The sequence below is a fragment of the Callorhinus ursinus genome, unplaced genomic scaffold (genome assembly GCF_003265705.2).
Source record: "Callorhinus ursinus isolate GAN/ISIS: 27379988/994484 unplaced genomic scaffold, GSC_fseal_2.0 scaffold13, whole genome shotgun sequence".
Taxonomy (NCBI): Eukaryota; Metazoa; Chordata; class Mammalia; order Carnivora; family Otariidae; genus Callorhinus; species Callorhinus ursinus.
The window spans coordinates 26866000-26888773 of NW_027397075.1; the positions used below are offsets into that span (position 1 = coordinate 26866000).

At 48.8% G+C, this 22774-nt stretch overlaps 1 protein-coding gene across 1 annotated transcript; it reads left to right on the forward strand.

The window, feature by feature from the left end:
- The first annotated feature begins 1258 nt into the window (after positions 1-1258).
- Positions 1259-21842, forward strand: SFT2D2 (SFT2 domain containing 2). Its single transcript, XM_025877653.2, has 8 exons — positions 1259-1439; positions 5853-5939; positions 6170-6255; positions 10164-10245; positions 11878-11913; positions 12002-12060; positions 13944-13973; positions 16318-21842. Exons 1-8 carry the CDS (start codon positions 1377-1379, stop codon positions 16355-16357), a joined length of 483 nt encoding a protein of 160 aa, XP_025733438.1. The 5' UTR covers positions 1259-1376; the 3' UTR covers positions 16358-21842.
- The last annotated feature ends 932 nt before the right edge of the window (positions 21843-22774 follow it).

The following is a 22774-nucleotide window of genomic DNA, read 5'->3' on the forward strand; positions in this document are numbered from 1 at the left end:
TGGAGTAATACTAGCTTCCATAGATGCCACAGAATGCCTGCCATGTTCCAGGCTCTCCTCACATACTGTCAGGTGTACTTCCCACAAAATCTTTCAGAGGTACTCTATGTCCATTTTACAGATGAGAAAATTGAGGACCAGAAAGGTTAGGTAACTTGTTCAGTGCCACATAGCTGGTAAGTGATGGTTCTATAGTTGCACCTCCCAGATCTTCCTAACTTCACAATGGATGAGCTTTCCACCGTGTCTTGGTGTTAGGAGTCTTGACGGATGTGTAGGAATTTACCTGAGTGGAACAAGGGCGTAAGAGCAACAGGGGAAAAACAACAGCATTTGTTATTGGAGATCTGAGACATAAACTAAAATTATGGCTGAGCATGTTTGAGTATCTATAAAGATGAGGTCACATAATTACAGCCATCTGACTGACTTGAATAGGGTCCTGTGCAAATCCCTTTTGCCTGGTTGATTTATAATTCCCAAGAGGCCCAAGTTCTAGGTAACATCTACATTCTCTCCGCCCAGATACACAGTCATACTCTTTCACAAGTGTTCTTGGAGAAGGGAGCGGTGAGGGAGACAGCGGGGAGATTCTCCAGTGTGTGCTCCGCACAACCTCGCTGTGGATTTGCTTTTCTGAGCCGATCTAATCTCGAAGATAGCTTTTCAAACATTCCCCAGGCAGCAGTCCGAGATGTGAGCCTATGTGTCTCCCGCCCGGTCCTGGGGTTTAAACGGGCTGCACGGATTCTCCAACCTGAAATCATTAGCGCTGGAATCCGCTTTGAGGGCGGCCCAACAAGCTACTATGCCTTTCTCCACTCCTTATCCAAGTTCTACCCTTTCCTCGAGTTTTTGCCCAAATCATACCTCTAGAAGCATTTTTAGTTGGGATCACAGTAGCTTGGTCTAGACTGAAGTTACAAGTGAATTAAAAAAAAAAATCGTTCCACTTGAGACCACCCGGAATAAGTTCCATCTAGAACAAGCTCTGTGGCAACATTAACAAGAAAAACACTCCTGTGCCCGGTAGGCACGCAGCGTTTGTTGACTGAACTCAGGAGGGCCGGGAGGGGGGCGGGTCCGGCTTCCACCCCGGCGCGGGAAGGAGGCCGGGCCGCCGAGCGAGGCTGGGCGGACCTTAACCCCCGCGCCCCCAGGGCGTCCCGCCTCCCGCCTCCCGCCTCCCGCCCCCGCGGCCTGCTGGTGAAAGCGGCGGGGCGCTTGCGCGGGCGGCCGCCAGGTGGGCAGGTACCTGGGCGGAGCGCGCCGCGGTTGGCGGGCGGCGGCGGCGGGCCCGGCACCCGGAAGAGCCGCCGACTCAGCGAGCTCAACAGGCGGCCGAGCGGGGCTGCGTCGTGTGGACCCGTCCCGGGATGGACAAGCTGAAGAAGGTGCTGAGCGGCCAGGACACCGAGGACCGGGGCGGCCTGGCCGAGGTGAGCGTGCCCGGGAACCGGGCGGGACTTCCAGGCTTTCCTGGAAAGCGGCGCCGCGCCCGTGCGTCCTCCCCGCGGCGGACCCCGCGCTCCCCGCGCCCCTGCCGGTGCTGCGCCGGGCCCTCGGCTCCAGGCGGTCGGCCTGTGCGTGCTCTGTCGCCCGGCGCCCCCTCAGCCCTCCCCGCCCCAGCGGCCCACTCGAGAGGGCGGAGCCGGAGCAGAACCCGGGGAACGCCCGCGGGGGCAGGCGCCGTCCCGGACGGTCCCTCCAGCCCCGCCGGCCTCCCCGAGCTCCGGGGCCGAGACGGGCAGGGCGGGCGGGCCCCGAGAGCCTGGCGGAGGGAACCCGCGTCCGGGTAGGTCGCCTGGGCCTGGCGAGGGGCCCGCAGCTTCCCCTGCTTGCTGCCCCCGTACGGCGGGGCTTAGTTGTCGGTGTGACACTCCCACCCGACCTTGGGCACCTGTCGTGGTTGTGACGCGTCTCCACCGCGGAACCGTGAACTCCCGGTGGGCAGGGCTCACTCTTGTTTCTCTGTGCCCCCAGGCCGTCCGTAGACGCTGTAGACACCCAGGACCTCGTGGGACTGCCCGCGCGTGTTTGCGTGACTGTTTCGCTAGAGAGGCTGGGTCGAGCGGGAATCTGGGCGCTAGGGCCCTGTCTTTTAGAGCCATACAGAATGATCATTTCCTGTTTCGAGTGCTTTTTTCGCTCTTGTTTTTGTTTTCCTTTCTGGATGACAGAATAACATTTTACTTTTTGGTGTGTATTGCACGGGCCTCAGTTTCCCCAGCTGTAAAGTGAGGGTGTTGAACAAGAGAGTACAGCTTCTTTGAACTCTAAACCCACGTTTTCCTTCTAACTTTAATCAGTGTCTCTCGTGGTTTGTTCTCAGCATCTTCTTTCACCCACTTTTGTGGTTGCCGATTTTTTTTCTGCATTTTGTGTGATACTGGTACCCCCTCTGTGAGATTTCAGAACTTGTAAAGCTTACTCTCTTAATCCTCACTTTGAAGAAGCAACATTATAGGAATTGGAATTGAGTATCATAGGGTTTTATTTTTTTGACATTTCAAAACAGCTCTGTGGGTTCCTTTTAATTGGTTGCCTTTATTAGTTGGTCAAAGCTCAGGAGTAATTTCATGCATTTCTTTGTTTTTGATTTCTGGCTTCTGAAGTCAAACCGCAGGCCAGGCCTAGGAATACCCAGGTAGTTGACAAGTCATGTGGATCTAAAAGCATTATGCCCTGTGGACTGTCATCAGGCTTTTACAAGCAGCTAGGGTTCAAGAGGGAGACACTTTATCATCCTGAGGCCTCTTGGGGGGGGGAGTGTTGACAGCGAGATGATGCAGATATTATATATTTAGAAAAAAATCCATGAAGCAGACGCGTAAGAGTGAATGATTAGTGTGGATTGAAGATGTAAACGCTGAGTTTGTTTTTACCTACAGTGGTGCCTGCCTGCGTTGGACGCAGTGAAGGGCTTTAAAATGTTGGTATTGAGTGGTTTCACATTTCCCATGGCTTTGAAGCTGGCAAAGAGAATTGTGTGCTGAAATTTGTTTTGTGTGGTAAGTTGGACTACGTGGCCTTATGGGCTTTTCAAATTAAATTAAGTTGTCAGAGGTCACCATAAGTGAGTGCTTTTCAAGTTTTTATCCTTTTAATGTAAACAATAAAAGCATGGCTAGTTCTGTTTCTCCTACATATGAAACTGGGTATAAAAACTACTTGGCAATGCCTAATCACCAATACCCTCCTGACGAGGTTTTTAATTGATACCTCACCTTCATAAATCCGCCTTCAACCTTTAGTTTTAGTGGGCGTATTTCTTAAAGTATAGGTTTTATTTTTCTCATAGAGGATTCCAGGGATGAGGAAGGGATGAGTGGTACCTGGTTTGAAAGCACAGGTATGAAGCAGTATTCATTTCTCACCTTCTTCTGGTTACCAGCCCTGTTTCCTCCAACAGTTCTTAGCTTTACTTCATTTTGGCAAGCACCTTTCTTCTCTCCACATCCCCAAGTCAGAGGGACCTTTGTTCCTAACTGCCAGTCAGACAGCTTGGGTGCAGATCGCCTGTAAATTCTAGCCAGGGACTATTTTAGCTACTCTGATTTCCAGAAGGTGCCCCAGCAGCCATGAATTTAGAGAGGCCTTTTATATCAACTGAGTTCGTTTTTATAAATTGGCAAAAAGAAGGGCTTAGCCTTCACTGAGTCCAGCTGGTAAAAGAAGTGTGATGACACAGAGTGGGAAGACACAGTGATGAAAGGTTATCTGCACCCCCTCCCCCCATTTTGCCAACTAGGGTGACATTTGGGTGGAAATTCAGCTTGAGAGACTTGTAGAGCCAACACGTCACTCTCCTTTCCGAAGAAAGAAACCAGAACTATGTCCTCTCATCCATGAGTTTGATTTTTACGAGGACTGGGACGTGGACACCATATTTAGTTCTGTAAATGCCAAGGCCAGCTCACACTTGACACTTAACCTTATGGGTTATCCTCTCCACACACACAAAAATAAAAAAAATAAAAAAGGTCAAATCTCTTAAAATACCCCTGTTGATGCCAAGTAGTGCTCAAGCCATGAATCCGGTCCGGTTCTGCTCCGACACTTTTCTCCCCGCGTGTAGCTCACTTCTTTTTTTCTACCTGGCAAAGTAAGTTCTTTGTTTCTTGCATGAGTAGGAGGAGTGGTGGCTTCTGATTTTATTTTCTTCTTGGTGGGAGGTTGAACATGTTAGTCAGAAGGCTGACCTGATTGTGGGGGCTGCCAGTGCAGCCTGCTAACAGAGCACCATGTGGCTCATTTGGGAGGTGCGCTGTGCCTCAGCACGGAACCAGGTGGTCCATCTGTCAGGTCCTGACACCCTGTGCCCACGGCGTGGTTACCATCCCCGATGGCGCCTTTCTGTGCAGTGTCCTACGGTGCCCTGTGTTTCCGCAAGTACTTTGTGTGTGGTGGGGGATTGCAGTGTTACGAGCCCACTTTAAATACGTGTGAACAGGGACGCCTGGGCGTCTCAGTCAGTTAAGTGTCCGACTCGATTTCGGCTCAGGTCATGGTCTCAGGGTCGTGAGATCAAGCCCGGCGTCGGGCTCCGTGCTGGGTGTGGAGCCTGCTTGGGATTCTCTCCCTCTCCCTCTCTAGAAAAAATAAAAAGTGTGAATAAATGCGGGAGGAGGAAAACCCCTTTTGATAACCTGCCCTTAAGACTGCCTTTCTCCTGAATGGAAATTAAGCCCTCTGTAGCAATGCTGACCATACCTGGGAGAGCCGCTGTTCCTTCTTTCCAGGCGGTCTGGTTTGACAGGAAGTTTGGAGACAGGGCTGAAGACGGGTCCCTGAGCTGGGAGCAGTCAAGGCCGAAGGAGTTGTCAGTCCGGTGTCCCTTGCAGCTTCTGCCACCACCTTCGTTCATCAGGGGGTGGAAATGTTACTTGCAGCTTTCCCCCCTGCGGGAGGGAGACTGTGCTGGCCACACGAGGTGAGCCTGGTGTGAATACACTGGGTTGCCTGGGCAGGAGGCAGGACCTTTGGTCTCAGTGGCAGCTGTCTGTCCCCAGCCTGGAGCAGCTGTGGCTACTTTCATCATGTGGACAGACTAGGAAGGTCTTTGGCGTAAATTCCGGGCTGTCCTCTTTGACGCGGGGGAAAAACCCTTGGGAGCTACTTGCAGGCTCTCCTGTTCTAGCAGAGTTGTCTTGGGAAAAGTTGGCATCCTCGGAGCTTTACTTTTGGGAGGGGTTACTTATGGTAGCGGAGAGTCAGATGAGTAGGGCTGCAGTGAATTACCTAGGATTTGTCTCATGCTTGCGTGACTTGGCTGATGCCAGCACCTCGAAGCACGGCATGAATAGATTCAGCTCAGGGCCCTGACACAGATGAGAGCCTTAGTCCTTCGGCATCTCAGAGATGGCCGATAGGAGTAGCTACTGCCCAAGTTGGGCTGGTTGATGTAGGAGACCATGCCCGGTGGATCCAGCCCCCTGAGTGCCGGCCCCCGACCGGCCCCCGTTTCCTGGGTCCCTGCCTGGCGGAGCTCATGGCTTCCTGGTTGTCCTTGTCCGGCCAGGGCTGTGTAAGGGCTTGGGCTACTCTAGGGTCTACTGCCTTGCTGTGCTGTGTGTGAAATGGTTTGTGCTTCAGGTGGAGAGTTTATACCTCTGGGGATGTTCACCTAGAGGCTCGGTAACCTCTTACCTGCTGCCAGAGAGGGGATTTGTGGATGGATAAGGAGCCGGATTCCATGACTCAGGAGGGCTCTTGTAGCTTGAGTGAGTCGGATTCTTGTTCCTGCCTTCCACAGGTCAAACTCACACGCTCAATCTAATTATGTGCTTCCCTTGTTTCTGGTGCTTAAACATGCATATACGTGTATGTAATCCCTTTTTTAAAAATTTCAGGTTGTTGAGGCATCTTCATTAAGCTGGGGTACCAGAATAAAAGGCTTCATTGCATGTTTTGCTACAGGAATCGTCTGCTCCCTGCTGGTAAGATGTCCCTCTCCTCCCCTGTCTTTTCCCCACCCTGTCCCTCCTTCCCTCTGTCTTTCCCCTTTTGTCCACCTCCTTTTCTCTTGCTCTTCGTGGGATGCATGGATGAGAGAGAGAGGGAGGTGCTGAGGAGGGTGGGGAGGGGACTGGGTGTCTCTGTGCACTCTTGGCTGTAGACTGTTGTAGGAGGGGTCCTCTGTGCAAACGCCCTGTGCTTTATCTTCCAGGGAACTCTTCTGCTCTGGGTGCCCAGGAAGGGACTATACCTCTTTGCAGTGTTTTATACCTTTGGTAACATCGCATCAATTGGGAGGTAACAGGTGTTGTTGTTTTTTTTTTTTTTTTTTAAATTTAACCATAGCCAATCACTAGATGGGAAAATGGGTGTGGATTGTGCTTGAGGGAGGTAAAGGAGGATGCTTTAATAGTTTTAAGGATTGGTTTCTCACCAAATGTAGTTAAAATATATCATATCCAACTTTATCATATAAAGTTAATGAACGGTAAATGCTAAGAACCCTATGCTAAATTTCCTTTCAAAAAATTTCCTCTTTAAAAATTACTGAAAAGGGGGGCGCCTGGGTGGCTCAGTTCGTTAAGCGTCTGCCTTTGGCTCAGGTCTGGTCCCAGGGTCCTGGGATCGAGCCCCGCATCGGGCTTGCTGCTCAGCGGGAAGCCTGCTTCTCCCTCTCCCACTCCCCCTGCTTGTGTTCCCTCTCCTGCTGTGTCTCTCTCTGTCAAATAAATAATAAAGTCTTTAAAAAAAAAAGTTTTAGTATTTTTTTTTTTAAGATTTTATTTATTGGGGTGCCTGGGTGGCTTAGTTAGTTAGTGTCTGACTTTGGCTCAGGTCATGATCTTGGGGTCCTGGGATTGAGCCCCATGTCAGGCTCCCCATTCAGCAGGGGAGTCTGCTTCTCTCTCTCCCTCTGCCCCTCCCCCTGCTTGTGTACTCTCTCTCTAAGTAAATAATAAATAACTTATTTATTTGAGAGAGAGAGAGGGCAAGTGAGGAGTGGGTGGGGAGGAGCAGAAGAGGGACAAGCAGACTCTGAGGTCAGTGCAGAGCCCGACATAGGGCTCGATCCCACAATCTTGAGATCATGACCAAAATCAGGAGTTGGACATTTAACTGACTGAGTCACCCACGCCTCCCAGTATTTTTGTATCTTAGTTTATTTTTTTAATTTTTATTTTTTTAAAGATTTTATTTATTGAGAGAGCGAGAGACAGAGTCAGAGCATGGGGGGAGGGGCAGAGGGAGAGGGAGAAGCAGACTCCCCACTGAGCAGGGAGCCCAGGCGTGTGGGCTCCATCCCAGGACCCTGAGATCATGACCTGAGCCGAAGGCAGATGTTTAACCAGCTGAGCCACCCAGGCGCCCTTATTTTAGTTTATTTTTGAAATCTCCTGGGATAGAGTTACTGTTGAGGTTTTACATATAAGGGAACCGTGGCAGCCCGTTTTGCATGCTGCAGGTACACAGATAGCCCAGATCAAGTGCAGTTCATGCTTCAGCCACACTGTGTGCAGACAGCAACAGTCCTGCTCCCAGCTGGGAGTGCTGGCCTGACTTCGGCCTACATGGCCCCCTGGAACCTGAACTCCGTGACCTTTCCTCTCCCGCCGCCTTCCCTTGTATCTCAGTCAATGGCCTCAGAGTGCTGGGTGTCCAAGCCCCGGCCCCTGTATATTACTCACCATGGCTTGGTGCCCACCCCTTCCTGGCCCCTTCCTCTTTGTCTCTGTGGCTATTGTCCCTGACCATGGGACTCACGTCCTCAGTGACTAAGCCTTGCTCACACCCTGGGCTGGGCTCTGAGCACGCACAGACATTGGGGCCGCGGTGGAGCTCACTGGTCGGCCAGACAGACAGACATGTGAACTGATAATATAATAGGGCATGGAGAAAGAGGTGCTCAGGGAGGGGCAGCTGCCGAGATCTGACCCAGGGAGCCAGGGAGGGCTTTCTAGAGATGGTGATACCTGAGCTGCTCTTAGCTCTGGCTCGTATCACTTCCCAACTGAACTACCACAGGATTCCTCTGCTGGCTTCTCTGTCTCCTTTCGTGTCCCTCCTGGCCATTTCCAGCATTCGGTTACAGCCCTGGCTCACTCTCTAGCAGTGCCTCATTTCCGCCACAGGTGCATGCATGCAGGAGAGGCCCAGTTCCATTCCCCAGCCAGGCCGACCTTCTTGCATTTCCCCAAACGTCTTTGTGCCTCTTCTGGGGCTAATTTCTCTGCCTAGAATGCTGCCCCATCTGTATCTCTCCCTTTGTGCCCTACCCCCCTCATTTTGGTGAATTCTTGCTCATTTGTGGGGACTTGGCTCAAAAATCACCACTCCTGTGAATCTTCTCCTCGTTACCTCTCCCCACCCCCCCCCCAAACAAAAACCTCTTCTTTCATATAGGACTCTGTATGTCCCAAGTATATTTTTGTGACAGCACAGATAGCATTTTATTACATTGATTTGTTACAAGTCTCTGAGCCACTTGACAAGGGCTATCTATACGTCTGCCTTACCTGTCCCTAATTGTCCCCAAACTTAGCTCTGTTTTTGGCTGGAAATGTTAACCAAATGATTGAGTACACGACTCTGGCTACCCTTCTAAAAATTTATGAATGCTTATGATAGTAAAATGCTGGCTCTCAGAGATGTCTCATCTCGCCTCTAAAGCCCTCTCAAATACTAACTTTTGGAGCATTTTGCTTTGGGCAGACAGTGTAGGTTTAATGTCGAGTCTATAAATAGAGCATAAATACTGGCGTGTGTTGGTTAGTCTAGAAGAACTATTTAGCAAACCCTAATAGGGTCAACTCTTTATGGCACTGCCTACAGAAGTAATAAAGGGAGCAAATGATTATTTCCAGGATGTGTCTAGGAGTTTATGGCTTTACCTATAATCTGTTACTTTTTTTTAAAGATTTTATTTACTTCTTTGACAGAGAGAGGGAGAGAGCACAAGCGGGGGGAGTGGCAGGCAAAGGGAGAGGGAGAAGCAGGGAGCCCGATGGCGTGGGGCTCCATCCCAGGACCCTGAGATCATGACCTGAGCCTAAGGCAGAAGCTTAACCCACTGAGCCACCCGAGCGCCCCTATAATCTGTTATGTTTTTGTATATATGCTGCATTAAATTTTTAAGGCCAGTCTTGGCTCTTGCTTCTTGTTCAGTGTTGGCTAAGAGTGCAGCTATGAATTCAGGTTGAAACTTAATGGTACTTTAAAGAGAGGTAGACTCATTTTTTAAATTTCTGTTTGTACCAAACACCCGGTAGCTAATGCTAAAACTCTGGATGTTACAGGGCTACTGTGGGGTGATGCCAGGCACATGGGGCATTTCTGTCAGGAATCTAGAGACATGACAGACCTAACCCTCGGGTTCGGCATGAGGATCTGCTTGGGTTACTGTCCCTCACAGCCCCCTCTCAAGTTCCATTCACACTGAAAGTGCACAAGGGATGCCTTTCGGAGCTTTGGATCCAGTAGATGTGGGTTTGAATGCTGGCTCTTTAAGTTCCTAGCTGTGTGATTGTGGATAAGTAAATGAACCTTTCTGAGCTTCATTTTCTCGTCTCTGAAATAAATAAGTGTAATAACACCTAACTTACAGAGTTGCTGAGGGATGGAATGAGGTTGAGTATGTCCTATCTGGCATTTAGCAAACACTGAACAAATCATAGATGATACGATCAGTAGAATTATTCTCTGGAGACTATGAAAGAAAGTGAAGCACTTTACTTTTTCATATCAGCAACCTAAACCTGTCAGGTGTGGTTTCTCTTTTTAAAATGATCTGAGTCTTTGGTTTGTTTGTTTGCATGGGTATATTGTTAAGGAGGCAAGGTAGCACCTCTTAGAGAGAGGGGTCCTCCAACCTGGTGGCTCTGGATGTGGTTCTAGAGTCAGACCTCCATGCACTTAGAGCCTGAGGAGCTGGGGAGCCCTGGACAGGTAACAGATCCTTCGGGCTTCGGTTTCTTCCTTTGCGGAGGAAGTATGATGATTCCTGTCATCAGCCCCATGGGTTGTTGAAGGATTAGGTGAGAAGGCCCGTAAGCACAGTGGTTGGCAGGTAGCAAGAACTTCTCAGCTGTGAGCTGCCGTTACTGCTGTGACCCCCAAGGGTGAACCTGGGGAGGCGATGGGGAGGCGGCGGGCTGTGCCTGGGGTGGGTCTGGTCTGGCCTGAATGGCTTGTGTGTGTTTGCCTCTCAGCACCGTCTTCCTCATGGGGCCGATGAAGCAGCTGAAGCGAATGTTTGAGCCGACCCGTTTGATTGCAACCATCATGGTGCTGGTAAGGCCTCCCTTTTAGCTGCACTTGTGAAATGGGACTTTTTATTTCTGCTGCATGGAGTTTTTTTCGTCTTCAACCTAAAAACCTCTTTTCTTTTTCCTTTCATCTCGATTTACTCCCGAAGCCTGTAACCACCGAGGAGGCAGCGGGAGAATTCTGCATCTGATCATTATGCCCTTGGTGTTTCAGTTGGTGTTCGGGTTCTGCCAGCGCCCTTCCCCCCCCCCCCCCCCCGCCCACAGCGGGCTGCTCAGAGTAGCCACATTGATGTGGATGAGGTCCTCCTGGACACTGGGGAAGCCACACACAGGCAGAGCTTAGAGGGAGTGACTCAGAAACACAGGCTTCGCCCCCTGGAGTGGGCGTCTGGTCTCCTGGAGCAGCTCACTCTTCCCTCCACATTGTCTGACTGCCATTGTTTGTTTCCATCTGTCTTTCTGATGCGGGTGTGCTCTCCTCGCGGCCCCTCCTCTCTGTTCCCTGCTTGGACAGCAGTGCCTTCAGCTTGTCCCATTCTCCTCTCCTGTTGGTTCGAATACCCCTTCCTCCTCTGGACTGCTGCCTTCTGTGTGACCGTGAGAATCATTCCAGACCACATGCGCTGGCTTTCAGTTAAAATCACCTTTATTGCAACATTTGGGACTTGATCAGTGTGCTTTTAGTTTTAGTTTTAATTCTGTCCATGTTGTTTGTTCAGATAGGTGCGTTCTCTAAGGCCGTGTCCACGTTTGCTGTTGACTGCATATGCGCTGGCCCAGTGCTGGCCACAGAGGGAGTACTTCGGGCGTGTTTATTGAGTCGTTACGCTATGGAAGGACAGAGAGGACGGGCATGACCTGCAGCTCGAGCGCCATTGTTCTTGGCCAGCCCTGGGATGTAGATGGTCCGGACAGGTCTCTTGTAGAAAGAACTTTCTAAGAAAGGACTCAGGGAACGTGTTAGGTGACACGTAAACACATAACCGACTGCCTGATGTCTCGTGTTACTCTTCATCCCTGCCTCTGCTCCAGACACAAGTGTTTTTGGCAGGGGTTCAAATACAGAGCTGTGTGTTTGACCAATGTTAGTGTGTTTGAATGAAAAGATGGATGGGTGAGGGGTGGACCAGGTTTTACTTTCTGGGCAGAGAATTTGGGAAAATTTGGAAGTCAAAGAGGATCCATTTCTTTTTAATCTACATCTGATCTTATTGGCTGGTTTCATTTCATCGGGATTTTAACTCTTCTGCCAAACATGGGTGCTCACCGTGGGTCCAGCGCTTTGAGAGGGAGGACAGCTTTGGTCGCTGTGATCATCACAGAATCTGGTTACTATGTGGGGATAAGTATTGTAAGTTTGCCAAGAATGGCAAAGTCTTTTTTTTTTTTTTTTTAAAGATTTTATTTATTTATTTGAGAGAGAGAATGAGAGATAGAGAGCACGAGAGGGAAGAGGGTCAGAGGGAGAAGCAGACTCCCCGCTGAGCAGGGAGTCCGATGCGGGACTCGATCCCAGGACTCCAGGATCATGACCTGAGCCGAAGGCAGTTGCTTAACAAACTGAGCCACCCAGGCGCCCAAGAATGGCAAAGTCTTAACAGTATTTTTCTCCGTGTTGTCACTGTATTAATTAATGTTTTTCCTCTCTCCCTAGTTGTGTTTTGCACTTACTCTGTGTTCTGCCTTTTGGGTAAGTGTGTATTTTCATTCTCTTGAACCTTTTTGGCTTGTGCCTCTTGTCGCACACACTGGGTGTTAACTGTCCGTTTTTCTTTCAGTGGCATAACAAGGGGCTCGCGCTCATCTTCTGCATTTTGCAGTCCTTGGCCCTGACATGGTAAGTGATGTTTTAGTCTCCTCCCACGTCGCTCTCTGACTAATGCAGCTGAAGGAGATAAAATCCCACGGTGTGTGTGTGGGGGGGGGAGGGTAGAAAAACATAGAAACTTTTCAAATTAAGAATTCTCAATGATGCAAGTGAAATCAGACTCCAGAGCCAAAGTCTGTGGACTCAGCCCCGTGTCCAATAGATGGCATCAGTGGTCTTGGGTGGTCGGTGGAGGCTGTTTGCCTGCTGCAGTGTTTTTTCTTTTTTTTTTTTTTGCGGGGCTCCTGGTTGATTTTGAGATGTCATAAATGTTATTCAATCACTTCTGTCCGGTAGGAGCAAGGACAGTGAAGTATTATGGAGGCTGGTAGAAAGAGGCTTGTGAGTCAGATAGATGTTGAAGGAAAGCGAGTGGTGAGAAGTGATGAGCTGCATTTGTGATGGGATGGATGATTTAGCCAAAGCACAAAGAGGGAATTGTCAGCAGGAGATGAGGGACAGTGAGTGATGAAACGGAAAACCACGTGGCCGTGGGCAGCACGATCGACAGGTGCCCTGCAGGCTGTTGGCAAGACCAGGGGGTTGTAGCTCAAGAGCCACGCATAGTGAAAGGGGCGCTGGAGACGTCGTTACAGGGGGCCGCGGATGGGGCTGTAGGTTCTGGTCCAACCTCAGAGTGAGAGTGGTACTGGCAGGCATGAAACTGATGGCTTCTGAGATGTTGCTATAGTCCTTCCAGAGTTCATGAAGGGATGAGGTCTGCCTGAACAGTTTCCATAGAGATGTGCTGATCTGCTTCGGAAAAAAAATGTTTTCTCTAGTGCAAAGGAGACAGGACTGAAAGTTCTAAAGCCTCCAAGGATCAACTGTACTCCTGTGTGGTAGAAATGGGGCTTGAGGCTGCAAGCTGAGCACCCATCCCTCCCTTTAGTCATTTGGGACTTTTGAATAAATATACTCAAATGCTTTTTGGAATTTACTATGTTCACAAGTAAGTGAATTTTGTACATGGGGAACCTAAGAAGAATCATGGGCTGATTTTAATGATACACATGTTTTGGGAGTAGGTACCAAAAGACCTGGTTTGATGGCTTATATTTATATATATATATATATATTTTTTTTTCCCCCCAGGGGATGAAATTGGTACTCAAATGTACATGCCTTTTTTTTTTTTTTTTGGCTTATAGACTGAATTTGAAGCCAGTTTTCAGAGGTTTATCATTCATATGGGCTCAAGCAAATGGCAGTATTCCCTCCAGCCCTGACTATGTTGTGTTTTTCTCAGGGCTGGTTCTTTAGTGTTGTGGCCTCCTCCCTGCATGGGCCTCCGTTGGGTGAGGGGCCTGAGCCAACTGGGATCACCAAGTTATCTTTGGGCTTGGCTTCTCGAAGAATCATAGCTTGCTTATATTTTTATCCATAGTATAGTTGGTAGTGGGTTTTTTTTTTCTTTCTGTTTTCTTTTCTTTTACAATTAATAGGAGCAGAGCAGAAAATTATCCCATTCGGATAGAAGTTCATTTTGTTGAGGATTTGTAAAATATTAGAGGATAGCTGATCTGGGTTTTATTTGGTGTTGTTTTTAGAATAGGGCTCTGTGCCATCCTGATATGTGGGATCTGCTGACCCTGTGAGGCTGAGGTGACAGGGTCACCTCCATATGGGCTTTTTGCCCTTCTCTGGCCACCAATGACAACCCCCCCAACCTGTACGTGTGGCATGGTGTGTGTGTTCACGTGCATATGTGAGTGTGCATGGGTGTGCTTGTACCCCCTGCGCTGAGGAAGGAGAGGGTCTGGGCCATCATGGCAGGTGCCTCACAGCTTGGGGCCCATTCCTTCCAGTGATTCCCTCCATTTGATTTCGTCTCTTGTTTGTTTTCATTGCAGGTATAGCCTTTCCTTCATACCCTATGCAAGGTAAGACTAACTGTGTTTACGACTGTGACTTTTGTCACTTGGGGATGATGGTGTGTTTGCAAAGGGCCTCTGTTTTGAGTGCTTTCAGAGAACACATTATTTATTCTATCTTCACTAAAGTTCTTTTAGACAAAGAGGTTAAGTGTCTTATACCTATTTTATAGATTAGTAAGCTGAGGGTCCTCTCTACCCCTCCCCTCCCTGCATTATGGGGTGATAGGCATTGGCCCAGGACCACCTATTCCAGTGGCATGAACATTCTCCTTGATACGTAGTGCGTATGTGCATGTAATCACTCTTTGAACTTGTAGCTTTGCGGAGATCTTCTTAAAGGTGAATATCACTCTCGTATCCCTGAGGAGGGGGTGGAGGAATCCAAGCTCATGCTTGTTTTTTTGCAGTGTCTCATCGATGAGAATGTTCCAGAAGAGTTTATGAAGGGAAAGTCAGCAGGGCCAGGACTCGGAGGACCAGGGTTTCCTAATTAGCAGTATGACCTTGGGCAGCCCACTGGACCCCTGTGGCCTGAGAGGACTCAGGGATAAGCAGAGTGGGCTGGGTCAGGTCATCCCCAGAGGCCCTTCCAGCCGCCACACCTCCTTTAATTGGCACTTTCAGGGATGGGCCTCTCAAAACTGGCCATGTGATCTTTGCCTGACTCTGCTCTCAGGCAGTGGTTTAATTTCCATACATCCCTGTCATTACCTGTAGCTAAAAAGCAGCTTTTCTTAAGCTGTATTGAGAGGATGAAAAATTGCATGGGAGCTGGGGAGGAAGAAGAGCAGGCTTGCATCTTATGTGCTCAGCCTCAGTGCTGTCAGTGATTTGAAGATGCTGGGGGTGTCAGATGAGAAGTTTGCAAGCTCATCACAAGCTGCGTGGCTTGGGAATAGGTTCTAACAGGAAGTACTCTGCTGACCCAGCCAGTTTGGGGGGATGGTGGCTTGTCTGAGAAGAGTGTGGGTAGAGCTGTCTTGGGCAACTAGGTTTTTATGTGAAATAAGCCAGAACCTATCATCCCTGAGCATCCAGTGACCTATTTATCAATTTGCCGACAATTTGAATGTATCCTCATGCCGGTACCAGTTCCATAATTTTCAGGGCCCAGTGCAAAACGTAAACGTGGGCTCCTTGTTAAAAAATGATGGAGAATTTCAAGATGGCAGCCTCAGAGCATTAAACCGGAGGCGGAACCCTTGAAGTATGGGGCCCCATGAAACTGCACACGTCTCTGACCCATGAAGCCGGGCCTGCTTGGTGCCATTCTTCAGGGCTGCAGACTTGACCTGGACTGGCATTTATAGAGCTTAGGCCTTTCCCACAGTGTTCCACAGGAATAGTGGTTACATGGTAGAAAAGGGTTCCAGGGTCAAATAAGTTTGGGAAGGGCTTAAGCAAAATTAGATGGGTTCCTTGTTATGCAGCTTTCCAGGTCCTTTGATATGTGTGTTGTTAGCTGCCATGAGGAATCTTATTTGGTTGTAAAACTCTCTCTTCTGCAAACCGTCTCCTGGGACTACAGTGTAGAGCATATCTTAAGAAATGCTGCTCTAGAATTATCTTACTATTAAAGCACCATGCCCACCCATGCAAATGCATTCATTTACCTCTCCCTGCCTCCGTGACTGCCAGGATCCTTGGCGCGAGTGCAGCTGGGAGCAGAGGAACAGAGTCGGGGTGGGGAGCCCTCGTACTAGCCACACGTGGTGCCTCAGTTGGCCGTGCTTGCTTGAATAGGACAGTAATTGATCGAGCACCCACTCTTTCCTTGCATGCTGTGCAGTGACTTCTGAGACAGACCTAATAGCAGGTTAATAAGTACTCGGTCACTACAGAGAGTCCCCTCTGCTTGGGAACTCCTGCACGCTGTCCCTTAGCAACTTCCTGCTGTTTGGAAGAAATGCCCCAGTGACTACTGGATCTGATGTTTTCAGTGCATCTGGTGATTCTGGTTGACATTAAAGTGCACAGTCCTCTGTTCTTGGTTTCTGATAACCTCTACTTTCTTCTGGTCTTTTCCTTTGGTTATCATGAATAGCTGTCATTTGATACCTACTCTATTCACTGTATTAATTTCTGCAGTTTGTCTTTAGGGTAAGTGGGACATCCCCTTTTACAGATGTGGAGTTTGGAACTCAGTAAGACAAATCACTTGCCCAAAGTAATACCGCTGATGTTGAAGCTGATGTTTGATGCCAGGGAGCTCGACCCCACAGCCTAGGTGCTCTCTGCCCCGCAGGATGCTACTCTGGGTGCCCAGGATATCTGCAGGAGGGTCTTTACCACTTACAGGGGCCTTTGGGGGTGATGATCTCTCATTGATGTTTGTGTGTTTTCTTCCTAGGGATGCTGTGAAGAAGTGTTTTGCTGCCTGTCTTGCATAGCACGTGGTCAGTTGTGCAAGGCTTTGGAAGGCGCCGTGGACGGAAGCTGGTGGACAGTTCTGTAAATACTTTCTAAACCTCTGTCTTACAGACACGTGCCTTTTCTCTTGCAGCAGTGTGTTGCTTGTGATCTGAACATTTGAGGGTTGCTTTTGGAGGCAATGTTGTGGTCCCAAACCCAAATGTCTATAGCACGGTATGAGAGGTGGGTTCTGTATCTCATGGGGTAGATTATTCCTCATGCACCTGTTCCCTCTTTAGATGAAGTGTTCTACTGAAATCTTCTAAATAAAAACCTTGTTCAGCAGCCACAGGTCAGCTTGGGAGTCAGGGCTCTTCTGGGGGTGACAGGTGGCCCCATTAGAGCTGGCAGGGGTATGGCCGTAAGGGACAGGGTTTTGGGGTCTGCGGGGACTTTGTGGACTTGCCCTCAGCATGGAGAACCTTCCCCCGCCTCACCCAGTGTGGACGTGCTTCTGCTCTGGGGTCTGCCCCCTCCACCCCGCCGGCAGCTGCACACAAGCCCGTGGAGAGCCTGCTCGTAGAGTGACCTGGGAAAGGAGCACTTTTTGGGGATATGTGCACGTTGGCTTTATTGTTCTTCTGATTCCACACTTGACGATGGAATGTATCTTCTGACATTCCATGCACTCTTTTTCTCTCGGGGTTTTCTTTCTTTCTCCCCTAACATGTAGCTTTTCTCACGGCCTCCTGGAACTGGACTGGGGACGAAGCATGTCCCACGTTGTGGGACATGAGGTCAAGGTGCCTTTTGAGATGTCACCGGGGCTGTGTAGCATAGTGGTAGTGGGTGTGGGCTTTGACGGCACACAGGTTTGGGCGTGAGTTGTGGTTCGGTCACATACTGGTGTCAGAACAGACACTTTGCTTTTGCACAAGAGCTGATGGGAGGGAAAAGTCTTGCTGCTTTCCACTCTTTTTTTTTTCCCCATTATTTATTAATGTTGCTTTTAAACTGATTCTGTTTTCCATTCTCCCCTGGAACGGGGCCAGGGTAGAGCGAGTGGGAAGGCAGAGCCCGTTGTGGGGCCCGCGGGAAGGAGGCACGCCTGCCCGGTGACCTTCCAGCAGTGCCAGGGTTTCCAGCGGAGCCCACGCCACAGCACCGGGGGCGGGACGCTGTGGGCGGCAGGGGGCGTGCATCGCAGCCCCTGCCTCACAGTATACGGTGCTTTGTGCCCGGGATTCTGTCTGGGCGCACGAGAGCCTGGTGACGAAGTGGCGATGGTTCTCTCACTGGGCAGTCAAAGAGATCAGGCTCAGAGAGGTCAGCAGATTCCCTCAAAGCCACGGTTGGTGGCAGAACGGGGCCCGGAGTCTGGGCGCCCCAGCTTCAGTCCCCTCCGTGCCCCCGTGTTTCCTGGCGTGGCTCCGGAGGCGCCTCCTCTAACTGTGCTGCCTGTTCTCATCAGCCAAGCCTGTGCCTTTTCTGCTCCCAATCTCTTTACGTCGCTGCACTGTCTCCTGCCCAGTTTCCCTTTTGGGATGCTTCCTCCTGGTTCTGTAGGCTCTCCGTTGTTCATTTGTGTGCCCTTGTAGCTCCTCCTTGCTGCCTGACCAGCATAAATGCCCTATCTTGATTGCCAGAGTTCTTGGCATTGCGGGTCCTCTAAAGCAGCCCCATAAGTGAAATCTCTTTGGGGTTGCCTTTCTGTTCCTTACCCAGGTCTAGCTGGCCCACTCGGGTTCTTGCTCTGGAACCTCCACACCAAAGGCTGTGGTCCACGTGTCGTCTCCTTGCTTGTGGCCAATTGCTAAGTTCTTTCTCCTGTTGCAGCTGACCGGCCAGCCTTTTCCTCTGAGCTGCGGAGCTGTGAGCAGGTCTGAGAGGGCCAGAGTGAGGAGGCAGTCTCACCGGGTCCTCTCTAGGCTATGGAGGGCACCCTGGCTTATCCTGAGGTTCCTAACCTGCCTTCAGCCAGGAAGGGAAATTATGTGCTACCCTCTGGCTTTTGTGGAGTTCTTTTACATCTGAGGCGCCCCTAGGAGATAGCTCAGATCTTGGAGGCGCTCTAGAAAGGGGCCCAAAGGAGGTCCGGAGTGTCTGTCATGCCCTCTCTTAAGAGCGGGTGTGGGGCTAGCCTGTCTCTACGAGGTCCAGCCAGCCTGGAGTAACTAGACGGCTGAACCCTCTGGCCCTTTGCAATGTCTGGGCTTGACATTGTGGGACATGAGGTCGAGGTGCCTTTTGAGGTGTCACCGAGGCTGTGTAGGATAGTGGTAGTGGGTGTGGGCTTTGACGGCACACAGGTTTGGGTGTGAGTTGTGGTTCGGTCACATACTGGTGTCAGTTTGAGCAAGTTACTTAAGCTCTGGCTCCTCCCTTTAAAGACAACAGAGGTAACAGCTCCTGCTGGATCACTGTCCATCAGTGAGCTGTGTGTCAGGTGCTTTGCCTGGAGCCCAGGGAATGCAGACGATATCTCAGGAAAAGGAAGGTATTATTATTACGTCCCAGAAGTAACCGATGACCTTTGAAGGTGACAGGTGAATGTCTCTGACCATTAACTTATCTACAAAATATGTATCTAGCATTATGTGTCCAGCACAGTAGCGTTGCCATGCCTGGTCTCATTTAATATTCACAGTGACTTTGCAGGCTGGTGGTCCTGTTTCCCTTACTGAAGAGGCGAACAGCCTCAGGGAGGGTAGGCGTCCCTCCAGATCTCACCAGTAGAGGGCGGTGGTTCTTGCGTTAAAGTGCCTGCTTTGCCCTAACGCCCGGCCTGTGGCCAGTTTGCACAGACTGCTCCAGTCAGGACACCGGGCAGCTTTTGGATGATCCTGCCGTTCGGGATCTTCCAGACTCCTGCATTTCCCTTCTGCCATCTCACCCTTTGGCTTTCCCTACTTGTTTTTGCCTCCTGCATGGTGGGAGGAAGAAATCCATGTTAAAGCTGCTGAAAGCTGTTACCAGGCAACAGTGCTAGTTTGCAAGCACCGTGGTGGGCGAGAGAGTGGGGAATTAGGGTTCAGACCCTGCGGCTGGCAGGCTGGCAGTCCCATCTTGGTTTCCTGCAACACCCCCCCCTCCACTTCACTGCTGGGGGAAGGAGAGGTCGTTGCATTTTTGCAATGGAAGGAATCATTCAGGCGACTCTTGCACTGCAGCATGCTCCCCGGAGGTGAGGTGGTGCCTCCAGCTGCATGTGAGCAGTGCCCCAAGCACCACGCTTCCCTCTGTGGGTACTGCGTTGGGCGCTGCGCCTCTCCCCAGGCCCAGACAGCTGTCTCCCGGGCCTTGGAGCCTGCTGTGTGACTCCCTGCCGCCCATGTCCCTACCTAGGAGGTTCCCCTTCTGCTGACCGTGCTCACGGGCAACTCTGGCTGCCACATCCTGTGTGGGGCCATGCCCCTGGCCGCTGCTGCCCAGGCCCAGCTGGAGGTTCCGTGGGAAAGTGGGACATCATCCCCCGTGGGGCATTTCCACTGGGTTGATGATCTCAGTGCTCCATCATTCTGTATGGGGACTTCCGGGGGTGGGACATCCCCCGACTGCCACCTCCCTCCTACCCTAATGGTATGCTCAGGGAGCAGGACATAAAATCATGAAGTGCATCTAAATAAATTCCTTTTGGACACTTGCATTGGAAAAGATGATTAAGAAGTGGGGTATACCTTGAAGAAAGGGTGTGGGAAGTACTGGTTTAGCTGCTTCTGCTTTTGACAGCTCCAGGAGAGTGACAAGTGTGGCAGTGTGACGTTCGGGGCAGTGGATTAGGAAACTGAGCTCAGCCCGTGGCCGTGTGTTCCCTTTTCTGTGGGGCAGCCCGTACCAGGCCCGCCTCACCTTCTCTTCCTTCAGATGTCTGACTGGAGTCAGCTGCAGGATTACAAACTAGTTAAAAATTCACAACCCACCGTTGACCCTCATTTTCAGCAAATAACTGAAAAAAACTCAATTTTTGAGTTTTTTTTAATTTTAAAATTTAAGACTTTTTAGGATGTTTTAAGGGTTAGTTTTTTGCAGATAGCAGTTTTTAAAAAGGTAACAGACCCACAACTGAAGTTAAATATAGATTTATATCTGAAACTCTTGATAAGATATAAAAAAATTTAGATTTAGAATTTTATTTTTTTGGAAATTCTTATTTAAAAAGTTAGTTGGGAGGTTAAATCATGTGACTTTAAAGTACCTTCTAATTCATAGTTTATGAATTTTATGAAATTCTGTGATCTTGAGCGTTTTCAGTCAAGTAAAGAGAAAACTGTTGTGCACTTCATTTGATCCCAGTTCCCTCAAAGATGGGCTACTTAGTTCCACTTTGGGCTATTTCCAGTTCTACCCCAAAGGCATAGGTGACACTCCCAGGTCCCTGGTACACTTAAGCTTTGTTGTGGGGTGCTCAGGTTTCTGTTGCACAGAAAGGCCTCGTGAAGCTTGGGCAGAGATCTCGCACTAGAGTTTGTGAGCATAGCTCAGTGAGGCAACCCTTTGCTAATGTACATTGACCACATAAAATTCCATTCTTCCGAGCGGAGCCCATACACTAATAATGGGCTTAGAAATGCACAAAATTTTTCTCTGGATGGGATGAGCTGAGAGCAGAGAAGATTGAGTTCGCTAGGCAGGTGCTATATCGTCCTCTCGTGGACCAGACTTGGCTATTTGAAATGAAAAATCCATCCACAGCATTGTAGTAAACAGCTAATGCTGAGGTGCGTGTTCACGACATGTGTTGTAAACACGTGTTTACTACATGTGATAAATAGTATGAAAGAACCCCATGCATCACAGACAAACATTCCCTGATATAAGTGGGCTGCCTGGGCCTTGTGAGGTATCCTCTACGACCAAATGAAGATTGGTATCTAGGCAGAATGTTTTCTGTCGAACTTCCGTACTGCCGGTAATGAGCCTTATTCTAAGTACAAGCAACTTGTATTTGTAACATACTCTAAAGGAGAAGCATGGTTTACATTCAATTTTGCAGTCTTTCTGCTATGAGAATGTTTATTTTGCTTTTTTCAGTCTGTTTGCTTGATGTAGCCACTTTGAACAAGGAAAGGAAAAATTTAAAATCCTCTCAACTCTTATTTTGCTGCTTTTGTAAATTCTGATGGTGAAGTTGGGGATAAAGATGTTCAAAAGCCCATGGAGAATTTACATGCCTTCAGAACATTGTGCCTGTTCTAATATGATGAGCTTTTAAAAAATACTTTGTTAAAACATGAATCAGTTTTTGTAATTGTACAGAGATATTCAACTAATTTTGAATGCTGGTGATTGTATAACTGAATTTTGTATATCCAAAAATATGTTCTTGTGTGCTACTTTTCCTACCTTGAGATTCTATTTCATACAACGAATGTTTTCTTTTTACTGATGCATTTCAAAGAGAAAGAATTTTGCTGGTAATTAAGCTGTTTTTTCCCCCAAGACGTCATAAAACTGCTCTTAATTTTTCTTGTTTTGCTTTTTGTTTCCTTCTCAATAAATGATAGCATTATGATCTTTAATAAATCTGGTATTGTCTTTTATTCATATTTGTTTTCCCAGGAGTCACTAAACCAAATGAAGGTTGTATGACTACAAGAAAAGACCATGTCCTTATTTTGCAATCATAGTATGTAGCATGCATTGTAAGCACTTAAAGTTGTTTTTGAGCTAATTGGTATGTACTCCTCTCTTTCCAATGACGTGGGGATAAGGGATAACAGGGTCTAAGTTTTGAAGATTTTTGAAGGTAAGAAATGTCAAATGTTTTTATTTTGGAATATTCCTGCACACCTGCCTGGTTTAATCACTGCGTAAAGTGGGTTGTCAAATTAGTATAAAGTTGTTCATAAGATTTCTGTATTCTTTTAATGTTCGAAGATTTATTAGAGTCAGGCCATTCTTTCTCTGCTGATACTGGTAATTTGTATCTCCTTGCTTTATCTTGGTCAGTCTGGTTTGGGGTTTATGATTTTATTGATCATTTCAGAGGCAAACTAGTTGAAAAGATTTGAACAGACATTTTACAAAAGAAGTATATGAATGGCTAACATACACGTGTAATATATACTGTGTTATCCTGTAAGTTAAAAAAACAGGTAAAACCCAACTCTAGACCAGAGTTTGCATTCTTAGGTGGTATAATTATATTGAAAAGTAGGACATTATTTGCATAAAGTTAGGATAGTGATGGCTTTTTGAGGTATGGAGAGGTTTAGTGATTGAGAAGGGACACTGTGGAGGGGCTCTCTGGGTGATGGTTGTCCTATTTTTTTTTTTTTTTTAAGAGAGAGAGAGCTTGAGCAGATGGTGAGGGGCAGAGGGAGACAGAGTGAGACTCTCAAGCAGGCTCCATGCTCAGTGCAGAGCCTGACACGGGGCTCGATCCCACGACCCTGAGATTATGACATGAGGCGAAATCAAGAGTCGGATGCTTCACTGACTGAACCACCCAGGCG

Excerpts from the sequence above, each read along its gene's own strand:
- SFT2D2 (XM_025877653.2), top strand. The coding sequence starts at position 1,377 with ATGGACAAGCTGAAGAAGGTGCTGAGCGGCCAGGACACCGAGGACCGG. Across the intron at positions 10,246-11,877 it reads TTGCAACCATCATGGTGCTG|TTGTGTTTTGCACTTACTCT; the intron begins GTAAGGCCTCCC and ends CTCTCTCCCTAG. Across the intron at positions 12,061-13,943 it reads CAGTCCTTGGCCCTGACATG|GTATAGCCTTTCCTTCATAC; the intron begins GTAAGTGATGTT and ends TTTTCATTGCAG.